Source organism: Bison bison, unplaced genomic scaffold, assembly GCF_000754665.1.
Source record: "Bison bison bison isolate TAMUID 2011002044 unplaced genomic scaffold, Bison_UMD1.0 scf7180017864109, whole genome shotgun sequence".
NCBI lineage: Eukaryota > Metazoa > Chordata > Mammalia > Artiodactyla > Bovidae > Bison > Bison bison.
This window is the reverse complement of record NW_011494681.1, coordinates 763054-782955: the sequence shown is the minus strand read 5'-3', so window position 1 is coordinate 782955 and position 19902 is coordinate 763054. Positions and strand designations below refer to the sequence as shown.

Below are 19902 nucleotides of genomic sequence, written 5' to 3'. Positions count from 1 at the left end.
CATTTTATATATTATCCATTCATGCATGCATAGACATTTGGGCTGTTCCTACCTTTGGCCATCTTTAATAATGCTGCTATAAACATTGGTGTAAAATATCGGTTTGAATCCCTGCTTTTAATACTTATGAATGTATACCTAAAAGTGGAATGACTGGATTGTATGATAATTATGTGTTTATTTTGGGGGGAACTATCATATTGTTTGCCACAGTGGCTGCACACTTTTTCGTAACCACTAACCTTATGGCAGAAAGTGAAGAGGAACTAAAAAGCCTCTTGATGAAGTGAAAGTAGAGAGTGAAAAAGTTGGCTTCAAGCTCAACATTCAGAAAACGAAGATCATGGCATCCGGTCCCACCACTTCATGGGAAATAGATGGGGAAACAGTGGAAACAGTGTCAGACTTTATTTTTCTGGGCTCCAAATCACTGCAGATGGTGACTGCAGCCATGAAATTAAAAGACGCTTACTCCTTGGAAGGAAAGTTATGACCAACCTAGATAGCATATTGAAAAACAGAGACATTACTTTGCCAACAAAGGTTCATCTAGTCAAGGCTATGGTTTTTCCTGTGGTCATGTATGGATGTGGGAGTTGGACTGTGAAGAAAGCTGAGCGCCAAAGAATTGATGCTTTTGAACTGTGGTGTTGGAGAAGACTCTTGAGAGTCCCTTGGACTGCAAGGAGATCCAACCAACCCATTCTAAAGGAGCTCAGTCCTGGGTGTTCATTGGAAGGACTGATGTTGAAGCTGAAACTCCAGTACTTTGGCCACCTCATGCGAAGAGTTGACTCATTTGAAAAGATCCTGATGCTGGGAGGGATTGGGGGCAGGAGGAGAAGGGGATGACAGAGGATGAGATGGCTGGATGGCATCACTGACTTGATGGACATGAGTTTGAGTGAACTCCAGGAGTTGGTTGGGAGGATGGACAGGGAGGCCTGGTGTGCTGTGATGCATGGGGTCGCAAAGAGTCGGACACGATGAGCGACTGAACTGAACTGACTGAGCCGTACTCAAATGTTCCAATTTCTCTGCTTACTCAGAAGCACTTATTTTCTATTTTTTTGATAATAGCCATCCTAATGGGTGTGACGTGATATCTCATTGTGGTCTTGATTTGCATTTCCCTAATGATTCGTGATGTTGAGCATCTTTTCAGTTGCTTATTGGCCATCTGCATATATTTGGAGAAATATCTGCTTAAGCCTTTTGCTAATATTTAAATTGGTGTTTGGTTGTGCTGTAAGAGTTCTTTGTATTTTCTGGATATTAACCCTGTATCAATACATGATTTGCAAATATTTTCTCCCATTCTCTAGTTGTATTTTTCATTCTTTTGGTAGTATCCTTTAGTGCAGAAAATTTTTTAATTTTGATGAAGTCCAATTTATCTATATTCTTTTCCTATTATTGTCTGTGCATTTGGTGCCATAGCCAAGTCATAAATTTTTCTGTCTATCTTTTCTTCCAAGAAGGAAAGAGTTTTTATAGTTCTAGCTTTTAACATTTAGATTCTTTGCATTTCTAGTTTTTCTAGATGGTGTAAGATAAGGTTTCAGCTTCATTCTTTGTATGTGGAAATTCAGTTTTTCCAGCATCATTGGTCGAAGACTATCCTTTCCCCATTGAACAGTCTTAGGATCCTTGTCAAAAGTCATTTGACCATCTAGTCAAGGGTTTGTTTTGGGGTGCTGTGTTTTACTGCATTGATCTAAAAGTCCATCTTTGTGCTAGGACTCTACTGTTTGGATTAGTGTAGTTTTGTAGTAAGTATTGAAATCAGTTAAGTGTGACTACTCCAGTGAGGTTCTTCATTTTCAAGATTGTTTTGATTTTTCAGGGCCTCTTGAGATTCCACATGAATTTTAAGAAGGGCTTTTTTGTTTTTGCAGAAAAGTGTTACCGTGATTCTGATGAGGATTGCGTTGGGTATATAGATAGCTTTGGGTAGTGTTGTCATCTCAACAACATTAAGTCTTCCAATTTATGAGTATGTGATATCTTTCTATTTATTTATGTCTTCATTAATTTCATTCAGTGGTCTTTTATAGTTTTCATTGTGTAAGTCTTTAGCCTCATGGCCCAAGTTAATCCCTAAGAGTTTTTGTTTTTTTTTTGATGCTCTGGTAAATGGAATTTTTGCAGATTGTTCCTTGTTAGTGTATAGCAATGCTACTGATTTGATTTGAATTTGTTAAATAGTGATGACAGTTTCTATGGGATCTTTAGATGTTCTACATAGTTATATCACCTGCAGACAGTTTCAATGCTTTCTTTCCAATTTGGATGCCTTTTATTTTCATTGGATAATTGCTCAAATACTATGTTGAATAGAAGTGGTGAAGGTAGATGTTTTGTTCCTGATCATAGAAGAAAGTGTTAAGTCTTCCAGTATTGAGTATATTAGCTGTGGGGTTTTCGTATATGGCCTTTATTAGGTTGATAATGATTCCTTCCATTCTTTGTGGAACTTTTTAAAACCATGAAAAGATACTGAATTTTGTCAAATGCTTTTTCTGCATCAGTTGAGATGATTATGTGTTTGCATTACATTGATTGGTTTTCATATGTTGAACCATACTGTATTCTAGAATATATCCCACTTGGTCATCTTGTATAATCTGAGCTGCTGAATTCGGTTTGCCAGCCTTTTTTTTGAGGAATTTTGCACCATAAGGGCTATTGCTCTGTACTTTTCCTGTAGGTTCTTTGTCTGGCTTTGCTGTCAGAATAGTAACCAGTCTCATAGAATGAGGTAAGAAATGTTTTCTCCCCTTCACTTTTTTTTTTTTTTTTAAAGAATTTGAGAAGGATTGGTGTTAATTTTTCTGGTCCTGGGATTTACTTTGTTGGGAGGTTTTTCATTATTGATTCAAATTCTTACTAGTTAGAAATCTCCTTAGGTTTTTTGTTTTTGAGGAATCAGTCTTGGAAGGATGTGTGTTCTACCCATTTCATCTAGCTAATTTTTTGACATACAATTGATCATAATACTCTTTTTTAAAAAATATTATTTACTTGCTTTTCGCTTGGCTGGGTCTCGGTAGCTGCGTGGGCTTTTCTCTGGTTTCACTGAGGGGCTCCTCTCCAGCTGCAGTGCACAGGCTCCTCATTGCAGTGGCTTCTCTTGTGGCGCTCGGGCCCTAGGAAGCACGGGGCTTAGAAGTTGCAGCGACAAGCTCTGTAGTTGTGGCTCCCGGGCTTTCGAGCACAGGCTCAGTAGCTGTGGTACCATGGGCTTGGTTGCTGCACGGCATGTGGGATCTCCCTGGATCAAGGATTGAACCCGTGTCTCCTCCATTGGCAGGTGGATTCTTTACCACTGAGCTACCAGAGAAGCCCCTAAATATATATAAAGTACTGTTTTTGTTATCTTTGTTACTTCTGTAAAACTAGTAGTAATGCCTCTGCTTTATTTCAGCAATTTGGATTTTCTTTTTTCCTTAAACAGTCTGCCTAAAAGTTTGTCAGTTCTGTTATTGTCATAGAACTAATTTTTGGTTTTATGATTTTTCTCTATTGGTTTTCTGTTATCTCTGCTGTAATTTTTGTTTCCTTCCTTCTGTAACCTTTGGGTTTAGTTACTGTACTTCTAGTCCCTAAAAATATAAAATTAGTTTGTTGGTTTGAGATCATTTTTAATATAAATGTTTATAGCTATATATTTTTTCTTAGTATTGCTTTCTCTGCATCACATAGGTTTTAGTATATTTTGCTTTCACTTCTTTGAAAATATTTTCTAATTTCCCTCGTGTTTTCTTCTTTGACCACTGGTTGTTTAAGAGTGTTGTTTAATTTCTACTTATTTGTGAATTTTCCAGTTTTTCTTCTGTTACTGATTTCTAGTTTTCTTTTATCATTATTACAAAGATAGTTTATGTGATTTTAATCTTTTAAATTTATACTCACATGTTTTGTAGTGTCACATACAGTCTGTCTTGGGGAGTTTTCCATTTGCTCTTGAGGAAAATGCATATTCTGCTGTTATTGGGTGTTGTGTTGGGAGGAAAACGTACATTCTGCTGTTGTTCTATCTATGTCTGTTAGTTCTAGTTGGTTTATAATGTTCAATTCCTGTTTTTCCTTGCTGATCTTCTCTCTGGTGTTTCTATCCATTATTGAAAGTACGGTATTGAGGTCTCCAGCTATTATTGTAGAAGAGCCTTTTTTTCCAATTCCGTCAGTGTTTTCTTTGTAGGTATTGAAGCTCTGATGTTTCATACATATTTATAATTATTGTTTATAATTATTATTTGTCATAGTGTTGTCTGGGTACGTGCCCAGGAGTGGGATTGCTGGGTCATATGGTAATTCTATTGCTAGTTTTTCTGAGGAACCTCTGTGCTGTTCTCCACTGTGACTGCCTCAGCTTACCTTCCCACCAACACTGTGGGAGGTTTTCCTTTTCTACACGCCCTCTCCAGCATTTGTTATTTGTAGACTTTTTAATGATGGCTGTTCTGACCGGTCTGAGGTGATGTCTCATTGTAGTTTTGATTTTTACATTTCCCTAATAGTCATGAACATCTTTTCATGTGCCTATTGACCATCTGTATGTCTTCTTTGGGGAAATGTCTATTAAGACCTTCTGCCCATTTTCAGTTGGGTTGTTTGGTTTTTGTTGTTACTGAGTTGTAAAAGCTGTTTGTATATTTTGTTTAAGCCCTTGTCGGTTGCATCATTTGCAAATACTTTCTCCCATTCCATAGGTTGTCTTTTCCTTTTTTTAAAATCATTTCCTTTGCCGTGCAAAAGCTTATCGGTTTGATTAGACCCCATTTATTTCTGTTTTTATTTCCATTATTCTAATGGATCCAAAAAGAGACTGCTGCAGTTGATGTCAAAGAATATTCTGTGTTTTCCTCTAAGATATTTTTAGTATCCAGTCTTACATTTAGGTCTTTAATCCATTTTGAGTTTATTTTTGTGTATGATGTTGAAGAATATTCTATTTTTTTTTTTTTTACATGTAGCTGTCCAGATTTTCCAGCATCACTTATTGAAGAGACTATCTTTTCTCCATTGTATATTCTTGCCTACTTTGTTGAAGATTCACTGACCATTGGTGTATGGTTTTTTTCCTGGGCTTTCCATCCTGTTACATTGGTTTGGATTTCTTTTTCTGTACCAGTAATCATATTGTTTTGATTACTGTAGCTTTGTAGTATAGCCTGAAGTCAGGGATCCTGATTCCCTCAGTTCCGTTTTTCTTAAGATTGCTTTGGCTATTTGGTGTCTTTTGTGTCTCCATAGAAATTTAATTTTTTTTTTTTGTTCTGGTTCTATGAAAAATGCCATTGGTAAGTTGATAGGTATTGCACTGAGTCTGTAGATTGCCTTGGGTTGTATAGTCATTTGGAGAGTGTTGATTCTTCTAATCCAAGGACATGGTGTATCTTTCTATCTGTGTTATCTTCGATTTCTTCCATCAGCATCTTATAGCTTTCGAGGAATAGGTTTTTTGCTTCCTTAAGTAAGTTTATTTGTAGGTATTTTATTCTTTTTATGTGATGGTACATGGGGTTGTTTATTCAATTTCTCTTTCTGATCTTTTGTTGTTATTATATAGAAATGTAATAGATTCTATGTATTAATCTTGTATCCTACAGTTTTACCTAATTCATTGATGAGCTCAGGTGTTTTCTGTAGCATTGTTAGGATTTTCTATGTGTAATATCATATCATCTGGAAACAGTGACAATTTTGCTTCTTCATTTCTAATTTGGATTTCTTTTATTTCTTCTCTGATTGCCAAGGCTAGGACTTCCAAAACTATGTTGAATGAAAGTGGTGAGAGTGGACATTCTTGTTTTGTTTCTGATCTTAGAGGAAATGCTTTCAGCTTTTCAGCATTGAAAATGATGTTAGTTGTAGGTTTGTTATATATGGCCTTTATTATGTTGAGGTAGGTTCTTTCTATGCCCCCTTTCTGGAAAGTTTTTATAAACGGGTGTTGTATTTTGTCAAAAGCGTGTTCTTTCTGATTTTTATTCAGCATACATGTGATTTTTATTTTTATACATGTGATTTTTATTCAGCAATTTGTTAATGCAGTATATTGCACTGATTGGTGGATGTTGAAAAACCCTTGCATTCCTGGGGTAAGCCCTACTTGATCATGGTGCTTGATCCTTTTAATGTGTTGTTGAATTCAGTTTGCTACTATTTTGTTGAGGATATTTATATCTATGATCATTAGTGATATTGGCCTGTAATTTTTCTCTTTTTATGGTATCTTTGGTTTTGGTATCAGGGTGATAGAATGAGTTTGGGAGTGTTCCTTCCTCTGCAATTTTTTGGAATAGTTTTAGAAGGATAGGTGTCCACTCTTATCTAAATGAGTGTTTGATAGAATTTGCCTGTGAAACCATCAGGTTCTACATTTTTTTTTTGTTGAGTCTTTTAAATCACAGTTTCAATTTCAGTTCTTGTGATAGGTCTGTTCATATTTGCTATTTCTTCCTGGTTCATTTTGGAGAGATGGAACCTTTCTGAGAATTTGTCCATTTCTCTTAGGTTGTCCATTGCATTGGCATATAGTTGCTTGTGTTAGTCTGTTATGAATCTATTTTTGTGATGTCCGTTGTAACATCTCTTTTCATTCTAATTTTATTGATTTTAGCCCTCTCCCTTTTTTTTTGATGAGTCTGGCTAAAGGTTTATCGATATTATGTTTTCAGAGAACCAAGTTTTGGTTTCATTGGTCTTTTCTATTGTTTTCTTCATCTCTATTTCATTTATTTCTGCTCTGATCTTTAAGACTTCTTTCTTTCTACTGACTTGGGACTTTGTTAGTTCTTTTTTCTCTGGTTGCTCTAGGGTGTAAGGTTAAGTTGTTTGAGATTTTTCTTGTTTCCTGAGGTAAGATTTCATTGCTATAAACTTCCTTCTTAGAACTGCTTTTGTTGTATCCATAGGTTTTGGATTATGTTTTGTTGTCATTTATTTCTAGGTGCTTTTTTAAAATTTCCTTTTTGATTTCTTCAGTGATCCATCGATTCTTTCTGCCTCCACGAATGTTTGTGCTTTTGGTTTTTTCTTCTCTTAATTTCTAATCTTGTAGCATTGTGGTTGGAAAAAATGCTTGATGTGATTTAACTTTTCTCAAGTTTGGCAAGACTTGCTTTGTGCCCCACCATGCGATCAATCCTGGAGAATGTTCCAGGTGCACTTGAAAACAGTGTATATTCTGCTGTTTGGGGATGGAGTGCTCTGTAAATATCAGTGAAGTCCATCTGGTCTTTTGTGTCATTTAAGGCCTGTGTTTCCCTGTTGGTTTTCCTGTGTAGATGATTAGTCCATTGATGAGGACTAACGGTGAAGAGTTAAAAGTCCCTCACTTTTGTTGTGCTACTGTTGAATTCTCCTTTAATGGCTGTTAGTATTTGTTTTGTATATTGAAGTGCTCTTATCTTGCTGCTGCTGCTGCTAAGTCGCTTCAGTCGTGTCTGACTCTGTGTGACCCCATAGACGGCAGCCCACTAGGCTCCCCTGTCCCTGGGATTCTCCAGGCAAGAACCCTGGAGTCGGGTGCCATTTCCTTCTCCAGTGCTCTTATCCTGGGTACATGAATATTTACAAGTGTTGTATCTTCTTGGATTGATCCATTGATCATATGTAATGTTCTTCCTCGTGTCTTGTAACAATCCATATTTTAAAGTCTGTTTTGTCTGATAAGAGTATTGCTACTCCAGCTTTATTTTGATTTCCATATGCATGGAATATCTGTTTCCATCCCCTTTCTTTTAAGTCTGTATGTGTCCCTAGGTCTGAAGTGAGTCTTGTAGACAGCGAATGTACAGTCTTGTGTGTTTGTATCCATTCAACCAGTCTGTGTCTTTTGGTTGGAGCATTTAATCCATTTAATTGAAGGTAAATATCAATATGTATGTTCCTATTGCCCTTTTCTTATTTTTGGTTTGTGTTTGAGCCATTATGCCCTCGGTAGGAGGTGTGACCAACGTTGTGGTGACCAGGCCTGAACTGGCCTCCCCTTTGCTATGGTTGTCACTGCCCTGTCAGAGGTGGGTCTGCTCCCTAGATGTTGGAGTGGAAATCCCCAGATCTGTTTCTTATCTGTGTTTCTGATCCTCAGCCTGAGGTAGGCAAGATTGGAGCACGCCCACTGGAAGGAAAGCTACTGAGTATCCCTCATCTGGAGCTGTTTACCTGTTGCATGAGCTTTCGATTACACTGTTGTTGGCCCTGCTCTCAGCCCCACCTTAACTATGGGCATGCTTGTAATTGGCCCTGGTGTCTTTCAGACGTTGTTTTCACTAGGCCATGGCACAGATCCACTGAAGTCAGGTTCCTGGATTTGGAGCAGTGATCACAGATCTGGACCCACTGTGGGCTCTGTGAGAGCAGCTCAGACTCTGGTCTGGCTCAACCCCCACGTGTACATGCCCACAGAGTCTACAGCTGCTAAAGCTAGACCCATCTTGGCTATGGGAGCGTTTATTGTCCTTTTAGATGTTCTGTAGGTGCTGAGTTTATGAAGCCAGTTTGCAGGCCACCCAGTTGTGGGGTTATCAATTTGTGATTTACATGGGGATCTTTTTTGTCATTTTAGGTGTCCGAGGTCTCCGCTGGTGTTCAGCTGGTGTTCTGTGAGAACTGCTCCATTTGTAGATGTGTGCTTGATGCCTTATGTGGAGAGATGGACCCCACGTCCTCCTACTCCCCCACCATCTTGACTCCTGATATGTTTTTTTCCCTCTATATTTTTGCCTTTTCCAAAATGTTACTTAGGTGTATTCAGACAGTGTGTAGTCTTTTCCACTTGGCATAGTAATGAGATTCATTCATGTTGTTGTTGTGTTTATCACTATTTTTTTTTTTTTATTGCTGAGTTAAATCCTATGGTGTTATTTTTCCACGGTTTGTTTATCCATTCTCTAGTTGACTTGGATTGTTTGTTGGTTTCAGAATAAAACTGCTAACTGCAAGTTTTGTGTGAACATAACTTTGATTTTACTTGGGTGACACCTAGGAGCAGGGTTGCTGGATCATGTGCTGAGTGTATATTTAACTTTATAAGAAACTTCCAAATTGTTTTCCAAAGTGGCTATATGATTTTGCATTTCTACCAACAGTTTATGAAAGTGCCAGTCACTCCACATCCTTGTCAGCCCTTGGTATTGTTAGGTTTTCAAAGCTCTGGTTTTTCCAGTGGTCATGAATGGATGTGAGAGTTGGACCATAAAGAAAACTGAGGGCCCAAGAATTGATGCTTTTGAACTGTGGTGTTGAAGAAGTCTCTTGAGAGTCCCTTGGACTGCAAGGAGATCCAACCAGTCCATCCTAAAGGAAATCAGTCCTGAATATTCATTGGAAGGACTGATGCTGAAGCTGAAGCTCCAATACTTTGGCCAGCTGATGCAAAGAGCTGACTCATTGGAAAAGACCCTGATGCTGGGAAAGATTGAAGGCAGAAGGAGAAGGGAACAGCAGGTTGAGATGGTTGGATGGCATCACTGACTGGATGAACATGAGTTTGAGCCAGCTCCAGGAGTTGATGATGGACAGGAAAGCCTGGCGTGTTGCAGTCCATGGGGTTGCAAAGAGTCAGACATGACTGACTGAACTGAACTGAATTTCTGGTAGGTAGATAGTTATATCTCACTGTAGTTTTAATTTGCATTTTTGTAATGACTTGATGTCCAACTGTGGGTGTCTTTTCTTGTGCTTATCTGCCATCCATTTATCTTTGGTGAAATGTCTGCTCACCTCTTTTGTGTGTTTTTAAATTGAGTTATTTGTTTATATTGTTAAGTTCTTGAGAGTTCTATATATATTCTGGGTATAGGTCCTTTATCAGATGAATGATTTGCAGGTATTTTTTCCTGTTGGCTTTTCATTCCCTTCAGAGTGTTTACTGAAGAGTAGGCACTCTTAATTTTAATTGTCTAGTTTATACATTTAGAAAATCTGTAAAGAACCCAAGGTCACAAAGATTTTCTCCTTTGTGAAACAATACAAGTGTTACTGTTTTAGGTGTTATGTTTAGGTCTGATCCACTTTGAGTTGTGTAAGTAGTGCACAGCGTGTGCATTTCTTATGAACAAACTGATTTAATCATAAGAGATGTAAGGAAATGGCATTGTTTATGGAGAAAATGATATGAAACAGCACCCTTTGTGGAGGGTTGAAGGAATGCTTTTCCTTGTGTAAAGGATCTGCTTACACAGATCCAAGACAGTAGACCCTGCAAATTCTGCTGTCCTTGCTGTCAAAATTACTTTCAGAACAGTTTTTCAGAATAAGGAGACTGTAGTAGCATACACACGTTTCTTTTGTACTGCTCCTTAGGGCTTAAAATGAATCTTGTTTCCAGGTGAAATACACCCTAGTGTTCCTAGAAAAAGAAACAGTTCCTGACGCTTCATAAAAATCAGCTCTCCAATAAATTGGCTTTAAAGAGAATCTCAGTTTCTTCTCCTTCAAAAACTAATGGATGATAAATATGTTCCTCCTGACTGGGTGCTGTTTTGTTTTGTTTTAATCTAGAAGGAATACATTTAAATATCTTTGAGATACAGAAAAGTCTTGATTTGGAAATTTTTACCTGATTTGAAAATTTCTTTATTTCTATGAATTTGTTGATGCTGCTTCTCAGTTACTCGTATTTATTGAGGACCTCTGAGTATGCACAACTCTATTCTTGCTGCTGGAGTTGGGCAGGGTGAGAAAGACAGATGCCAGTGAGATCCAGAGTGTGCCATGAGAATTACCTGCCTGTAGGAAGGAGGTTAAGATTCATACAAGAGTAGCTACTGTGAAATAGGAAAAGTCACATCCCTTAAGACAGGAACAGAAAATGAACTGGACCTTTTATACTAAAAGCATGTTCTGCAGACCAGAGTATGGGAGCTTGTTGGAAACGCAGAATACCAGGCCTCTGGTGTGCTTTTCGTTGTGTTTTTTTAAAATTTTACTGAGGTTTAATTGACCTATAACAGTGTTACTTTTAAAGGGTGCAGGGCAGTGATTCAGTATTTGTAAGACTTTACAACATTCCACTGTGAGTTTATGACGTCTTGTTTATTCCACTGTGTGTGTTTATGACGTCTTGTTTATCCATTCATCTGTTGATGGGCACTTGGATTGCCTCTGCTTTGTAGCTTTGCGAATAGTACTATGAACAAGGGAAGGGTCATTTTTCTCTACAACGTTTTTACATTAATTTTTGGCTGCACTGGGTCCTCGCTGTTGCTCACAGGCTTTCTCCAGTGGTGATGAGCAGGGACTTCTCTCTGATTGTGGTGTGTGGGCTTCTCATTGCAGTGGCTTCTCTTGTTCTGGAGCATTGACTCTAGGGTGTACAGCCTTAGTTGCTCCTCGACATGGGATCTTCCTGGACCAGAGATGGAACCTGTGTTTCCCGCATAGCCCTTCCTGGGACTTCCTTGGTGGTCCAGTGGTTATTTTGAATTTAAAGTTTTTCTTTTAATTTTCTTAACACTTGGGTGTCCAGTACTTCCACTGCCAGGCACTAGTTAGAGAGATTGTCAGTAACATTTGAAATTTTGACTTTTAAGATGTCCTTGGTGTTCTGCAAAGCACCATGGGTTCTGCCACGTGCCTTCCCTGAATGAGTTTAGATCCAGCCTGTAAATCTTTGGTCCTTAGAATTGGAAGCTGACATTTTATAACTGAGAGATTTCTCACCAAGACTAAAGATTCCTCAGTTCTCTGGGGAGGTTGAAGGTTGAGCATACTGGAGCCCCACGACTTGGTGGCTTTGCGCTGCTGGGATGCGGGAGTGACCATCCTGCCTGGACTTGAGTCAGCACTGTGCCACGCAGCCTTTCCCTGAGCTGCTGCGGTCATTCCCGCCTGCTTGGTTCCAAAGCCTGTTGAGTTTGAGTTCTTTGGTCCCAGACATGAGCCCCAAGGTGGTTTGCAGGGCAAGTAAGTGAAGTCTGCAGTCGTTTCTGAAGAGGTGCAGTGAATGTGACTACTTTGCATGTAGGTGCTCAGAAATTCTGGGAGAAAGTCTCTTGGAGAGAAAGGTGACAGCTTGCATCTTTTGACCCCATGCACCTTTCCTAGGAAACACACGTTCCCTGGGGAAATGCCTACAAGACCAGATGCTTGCAAGGATTTATTGATGACCTGCTTTAGGCCAGGCCCATGTCAGGTGCTGAGAACTCCATCCTAGCATCTTTGTTCCAGTCACAGAATTGAATCTAGGGGCTCCCAGTTGACCTTTGAGGATACACTGTTATCCCAACAAGGACAGAGTGAAAAGATACATACAGTGTATATGAAAGGATAAGGAAAAAAATGGCTGTTTTTAAAAAATTTTGTTGCTTAATCGCTCAGTCATGTTTGACTCTCTGCCACCCCATGGACTATAGCCCTCCAGGGTCCTCTATCCATAGGAATTCTCCAAGCAGAAATACTGGAGTGGGTTGCCATTCCCTTCTCCAGGGGATCTTTCCAACCCAGGGATGGAACCTAGGTCTCCTGCATTGCAGGTGGATTCTCTACCATCTGAACCATAAGTACGCAGAATAGCACCTTTTGTTACTCTTTACAGTTGAGACTTCTGAGGCTCAGTAGAGTCACACAACCTATTCCAGGTCACATAGCTGTGAATATAAGTCTTTTCACTTTTGAAGAGAATTTTGATTCCTTTCTGGTTGGCTAGACTGCATTTATCCTAATATTATGCAAGGTCAACCACTGTAAGTATAATGCACTAGTTGGGAATATTTAATGTTTTCAGTTTTTTGCTTTTATATTTTTGGTTTGTTTTGATGTCTCTTTGATTGGCATTGTAATCAGGTGGAACATAAGCTTTGGGGAAAGGTCTGTGTGCTCTGTCCAAGCCACATAATAGCTATTGAATGGATCACTGCTGAGTGGAACGGGGAAGTGACAAGTCCTGGGGCCTACAGTGTCGACCTGTGTAGCTGGTCTCACATTAGAAGCATGTCCCTGAGGATCCTCCTTCGTCAGTTCCTTTGGGTCCCTCGCACGTGATCCTTGCCGCCTTGGTTGCCTCTGTTAGTTTGTTGCACTGAAGACATGTGGATATTTTACAGACTTTTGTTAAATCCCGGGGCTTATGACTGTCTGAAATGCTTCTCTAAATGCCTTTTGAAGTTGGGCAGCAAGAAACGAAGAGCCCTGCATGCCCCAAGAGTGTGTAGCGCTCTGCTCTTTAGAAAGTGTGTTCTTTGCTTCTGGCCCTGATGGGTAATCACAGCCTTGCTCTGGGCACCCCTGGAGCAGACGCAGGAGGAGGAGCAGGGCAGACACAGCTCCCCGCAGTGGCGGCCGTGACGCCGGCCCCAGGGCTAATGCGATTGACCGGGATGCAGTTTGTTTGCATCAGCAGCATCTCCACTCCTTACACGTGCCTCCCGTAAGACATTCCATTGGGTGCTTCTTCTTCATTAACTCTTTATGTCAAAGCAGGCTTCTGGGCCAGCGGGGATTTTTGATTCATAGAATGATAAGTCAAAAAGTGCCACTTAAGGGACTGAACTCAACGGCTGTTACGTAAAGTCTAACGTACTTCCATAAGTATCCTCTGTGTTTCTCTGCTAAGAGTATTTTCTTGGTTGTATTGGTTCTGATGACTAAACAACAGTAAAACATGTCTTTGAAAAGACAAAGCAGCTAAACACTGTTAAATTCACCTTCTTAAAGGAGGAAGAGTTTTAATTTTTCTCCCAAGAACCGTCTCAGATTTAGGCTCTTTTTTTTTTAGGAGCATCTTAGCATACATGTTAACAGTATTTTTCCTATTGTTAGTGGAACTCTAATTCTGTAAGTGTCTGCTTGTCTCTTGAAATGATTTCATTAGATGGTTTGTAATTAACTGTCTCACATCATTAATCTTGTATTCAGAGTTTGGATTTGTGTTCTCTGGAAGCCAAGTGTTAAACTTCCTTTGGTTGAACCATTGGCCATCTAATCATTGTTACACAGGAATCATTAAAATCATGATAAAAGTGAGCAGTTAGGGATTAGTGATCTCTCAGATGAACCTGACTGTTAAACTAATTCAATGCACAGAAAACAAGGATCCAAAGAACTCAGGAAGCTTTCGAATACACATCTCTGTGTATGCTAGTGCAGCTGTTACTGAAAGGGAGGTGTGGGGAAACCCTGAAATCCTTTCAGGGTTCCATGAGGACAAAGTTATTGTCATGATAATATTAAGACACTTTTTGCCCTTGTTTGCCATGTCAGTGTTTGCACTGATGCTGCAAAAGCAAAGGCAGGGAAAACTGCTTGTCCTTAGCATGAATGAAGGCAGTGGCTTCAAACTGTACTAGTTCATGGCCATCTCTTTCTTCATCCCCATGCCACCAGTGTTAAAAGAAACTGTGTTTCACGTAAGCGTGTCTCCTTGTAGCAGTAAAAATTAATTAAACCCCGACCCTGAGGGCGCCTCTCTTACGTAGCACATGATGACATGTGGGGCACACGTGAAGTGCCTTTCGTGCCCAAGTACAGCCGTGGGCCGGTTATCTCAGGGAGGAGACCTGGGTCCTAGCAGGACTGTCCCGAGGATAGCACGCGTTCCAAAGAAGTCTTGAGCTGGAATGATTGCTGTTGTCAGTGGTGTTGGGAGCTGTGTTGGTGGGATGTCTGAAACTGTTTAGTGTGTATTGTGGATAGAGCAAGTGGGTAGGTCTATGAGAAGTACCGGGAATTGGGGTTTTCATTGTGGGGAGGGAGATACTACTGAGGGAAATGAGCAAGAATCCTGTCATGCTGGGTATGAATTCAAGATGTCACACTGAACTTAGATGGAACGTATTTATGACACCTTTGCTCTGTCCTACCTTCCCTGATGGCTCATTTGGTAAATAATCTGCGTGCAACACAGGAGACCCGCCTTTGATCTCTGGGTGGGGAAGATTCCCCTGGAGAAGGAAATGGCACCCCACTCCAGTACTCTTGCCTGGAAAATCCCATGGACGGGGGAGCCTGGTGCGCTGCAGTCCATGGGGTCGCTATGAGTCTGACACCACTCAGCGACTTCACTTTCACTTTTCACTCTCATGCATTGGAGAAGGAAATGGCAGCCCACTCCAGCGTTCTTCCCCAGAGAATCCCAGGACGGGGGAGCCTGGTGGGCTGCCGTCTATGGGGTCGCACAGAGTCGGACACGACTGAAGTGACTTAGTAGTAGGAGTAGACTTTAAAGAAGTCCACGAAACTACCTGGGAGGGAGGGAGAGAGGGACAGACCGGAAGAGAGAGAATATTACATTGCAGGAGAATACCACCTAGTATATGAAAGAGGAATAGTATTAATATTTGAAAATCATTTTGTAACCCTTGAAGTGGTAATTGATTCAGATGAAAGTTAACAACTGAAACTGCTCTCAGAGAGAATGGATAGTCAAATGTCTATCCAGAATGTCAAATGTCACCCTAGTTATTAAGTACCAAGGGCTATAAAGATGCTTTTGCTAAAAAGATACCTGGCAGACCCCATTTTAACCTGATGGTCAAATAACATCAGCACTAAAGGCAAAACCAGGTGTCTTGGGTTACCTCCAGAACACAGCACTGCCCACAAAGTAGTCTGGCCCAAAAGAAGCAATCTTGAGTCTGACTGTGCCTCTAGATCTAACCACCAAATTATAGGAAATCCAAAGGGACCGAAGAGTCTGTTAAATACCATCCTGGGGCTGCAAAAACCAGAAAACCAAACACCTCTAGACTCAGGCAAACTCTACAGTCAGATGAACCAGTTTCTTCAAAGATGAGTTGTGAGAAGACAACACGAAGGAGACATGAGAAAGGACTTGAGATGTACTGACCAACGTATGGACCTTATTTGGATCCTGATACAAATACATTTGGGAGTAGAAAAAAATAAGTTAATAATTCTGGACACAGACTCTATATTTGCTGCTAACACAGGGTGAAATTACAGTATATTTACAGTTTTAAAATTGGAAGGAGGGCAGTTGGGTCTGGATACAGATGGAACAAGACTAGCTATAGATGAATCATTACTAGGGTATTCCCATGTGTGTTCATGATACTATTCCATATACTTAGGAATATATTTTTATATATATATAGTTTTATATTCCTAAGTATATATTCCATATATTTTTATATATGACAGTTTTATAATTAAAGATACTGCTAATTAATAGGAAGGCTGCAGTCCATGGGGTCGCTGAGGGTCGGACACGACTGAGCAACTTCACTTTCACTTTTCACTTTCATGCATTAGAGAAGGAAATGGCAACCCACTCCAGTGTTCTTGCCTGGAGAATCCCAGCAACAGGGGAGCCTGGTGGGCTGCCGTCTATGGGGTCGCACAGAGTCGGACACGACTGAAGTGACTTAGCAGCAGCAGCAGCAGCTTGACGTTTTGCACCTCTCAATACAAAGCATTGAGAAACACATGTCCTCTGTATAGAACTGGCGCCAGTAATATTTAACTTGAATCTATCAGAAAACAATCAGATCAGCTCAGAATGTGTGATTCTACAAGGCAGTTTTCTTGGGTTGTTTAAAAAACGTCAGTGTTACAAAATGCAACAAAAAATAGTGTCATAAGAGGACCATCAAATGCAATGAGTGATCCTTGTTTGAGTGGATCCCTTTTGCCCTTAAAAAGTTATGAAAGACATAACTGAAAATAATAAATTATATTATTGAATAAGTATTATTTTGGGTAAGATTATGGTTATGTGATTCTGTAGGAGAATGTCCTTATTCTTGGGAGATGTGTACTAAAGTATTTTAGGGTGAATTGTATGGTGTCTGCAAATTACTTGAAACATATGTGGATTCAGTTCAGTTAAGTCACTCAGTCATGTCCGACTCTTTGCGACCCCATGAATCGCAGCACGCCAGGCCTCCCTGTCCATCACCAACTCCCGGAGTTCACTCAGACTCACATCCATCGAGTCAGTGATGCCATCCAGCCATCTCATCCTCTGTCGTCCCCTTCTCCTCCTGCCCCCAATCCCTCCCAGCATCAGAGTCTTTTCCAATGAGTCAACTCTTCGCATGAGGTGGCCAAAGTACTGGACTTTCAGCTTCAGCATCATTCCTTCCAAAGAAATCTCAGGGCTCATCTCCTTCAGAATGGACTGCTTGGATCTCCTTGCAGTCCAAGGGACTCTCAAGAGTCTTCTCCAACACCACAGTTCAAAAGCATCAATTCTTTGGCGCTCAGCCTTCTTCACAGTCCAACTCTCACATCCATACATGACCACAGGAAAAACCATAGCCTTGACTAGACAGACCTTTGTTGGCAAAGTAATGTCTCTGCTTTTGAATATGCTACCTAGGTTGGTCATAACTTTCCTTCCAAGGAGTAAGCATCTTTTAATTTCATGGCTGCAGTCACCATCTGCAGTGATTTTAGAGCCCAGAAGAATAAAGTCTGACACTGTTTCCCCATCTATTTGCCATGAAGTGATGGGACTAGATGCCATAATCTTCGTTTTCTGAATGTTGAGCTTGAAGCCAACTTTTTCACCCTCCACTTTCACTTTCATCAAGAGGCTTTTGAGTTCCTCTTCACTTTCTGCCATAAGGGTGGTGTTATCTGCTTATGTGGATTAGGTTGCCTCATATTAAATCACTGTTTTCCTAGGTTGGAAACATTCAAATATCAGCAGATGCCTAAGGTTCAATCTAATATTTGTTGAGAGAAAGAGAAAAAAAGCAACTGGGGGTTCCAGGTGAAGCACATACAAATGTTTGTGCTATTCTTTGACCTTTCTGTGTGTTTGAACTTTTTCAACATAGTTGGGAACAAATAGGTAGTCAACATATAAAAATGAACTCTCAGCAAATACATGTTTGTTAGATTAAGTGTGCTAACAACATTCTCTCTGGGAATAATTGCCTGTAATAGTGTTTAATAGAATTAATTCTAAACTACTTAAATTGATTCAGAATATAGAAAAGAAATCTTTATTTCATTATATGAGCTTTCATATGACAAAGAAAAGAAAAAATAACTATAGGTGGAAACTAAGAAAAGAGGAGCTTAGTGATAAGGAATATAATTTTTTTACATGGATGACATTTAAAGACAAATCCACTGTAGGGAAGAATGTTCTTATTTTTTGTCTAGAGAAAAATGCCTGTTATCTAAATATGTATGGCCTTGACATTCCTTGTAAGATAGGATATAGCTCTAGAATTTGAAGAGAAAAACTCTTCTTTTCTACCCCTTCCCTGGTTGCCATGAGGTGTCAGTTGAGGCACATTTTGCTCATGGTTATTGGGGTCTTATGAGCAGCCATGGCAGATGGATGAAGTCATGGGATGGTAATTCCTGCTCCTTGAGAAAATTTCCCTAAGTGAATATAACAGTCCCTGATTTTGTTCTCCTTTTTTTTTCCCAATTCAAAACAGATCCCTAAGGAAGTGGCTGACATCTTTAACGCCCCCAGTGATGACGAAGAGTTCGTTGGTTTCCGAGATGATGTTCCCATGGAAACCCTCTCATCCGAGGAGAGCTGTGATAGTTTTGACTCGCTGGAGTCAGGGAAGCAGGTATGGGTGGGTCCTTCCAAGGCATGCATTTGTCTGGAAGCCTGGATCTTGGTTTGGATAATGTTTTATATGAACATGGTCTTAAATTGGTGGTATCAGTTAATTGTTGAGCATCTTATTTTATCGTTCGTGCCTTCACGTTTTAAGAATCTGGTGAGGGTGCCTCGCTCAATTTTGCTGTTTGAATCCTTTCTATGTACAAGATTCTTTTTCCCCAGTGAAGGCCTCACACGATCAGATCCGCTCTCTTCGCCCCTTTGGGGCCGCAGCCCATGGTGAGGCTGTACTGGGAGTGCTCCCACCCAGCTGGTGGGGGCAGGTGGGTCCCGTGGGAGTGTGTGCTGACCGTGCGCCTGGTGCCTCTGCTGTGGGGCTCCATCTGCACCTCACTCATGGAATTGCTGGCAAAAGCATGATTCTTCATTAATTCCTTTGATCTGTAGTTGACACAGATTACAGTTCTCAGAGAGGTAGATTCCTGAAGGTTTGTGTTGTGACTTAGTAAGAGTGTGGCCGGAGTATGCAGCCTTGTTCTGAGTTCAAAACGGCACTCAGAATTCCTCATTCTCCCTGGACCACAGCCTCTTCTCACAGGCAGTGAGGTAAACCCCCCCCAGCTTCTACTGGGCGATAGCAGAGGAAGGCAGTTAATTATATAAGTGAAGCGCCCGTGTCGTGGCCGTTTGTGGGGCCCTCAGCTTACTTGATGCCTCTGCAGCGTGTGGCCCCCTCAGCGCCTGCTTCCACTGCCCTGGGTCTCTCTCTCCTACACCTTCTCTTCTTGGTGGGCCTCCCTTCCACTTCCTGTCCCCACATGTGGCTGTTCTCCACAGTTTCGTCTTCAGACCTTCCACTTTGGCCTGGTCTCAGCCGTTGCCTCCTGTTGTTCATGGTGTAGCTTTTCTCTCCAGCCCCAGATGTACTTCTGATAGCCGCTAGGATCCATCTTCATTGTTCGAGGGAAATAGGAAACTTAGCATCTCCTGCTGCGCTGGTTGTCTGTCTTTGGAGCTCTTGACCCCTCCCGCTGCTCGCCCATCTCGTCAGGGCGTTGAACGTCTTCCGCGTTCCTCACCTCATCCCTTCCCTGCTCTGTTCTCTTCAGCCGTCGTGGTCCTCCTGGTCCTTCAGCTGAGCTCCGGTCACCATGCTCCCTCATTCAGAACTCACCAGTCCCTCCGTTTGAGTGTGCTCGGGCAGTGAGGGCGGCCTTTGGGTCCACCCCCGCCCCCCGAGCAGTGGGGGACACGTGGACGGTGTGAGCGTGAGGGTGGTGGGCAGCGGGCATCAAGGAACAGAGCGGCTGCTCCTGCTTCCGTCATGCCTGCCCCAGGGCCCCCCTGCCCCCAAGCCCACCCTCTCCTCGCGCCTTCTGTGGCCCAGGACGACA

General features: G+C 41.0%; 1 protein-coding gene across 1 annotated transcript in view; it reads left to right on the top strand.

Moving 5' to 3' along the window:
* The window catches only part of CDCA7L (cell division cycle associated 7-like), a 215526-nt gene that overhangs the window by 183322 nt on the left and 12302 nt on the right, over nucleotides 1-19902 (top strand). The window contains exon 2 of the mRNA XM_010839025.1: nucleotides 18372-18512. Within this exon, the coding sequence (XP_010837327.1) occupies nucleotides 18450-18512 (63 nt within the window). The 5' untranslated portion in view covers nucleotides 18372-18449. The remainder of the gene's footprint in view (nucleotides 1-18371; nucleotides 18513-19902) is intronic.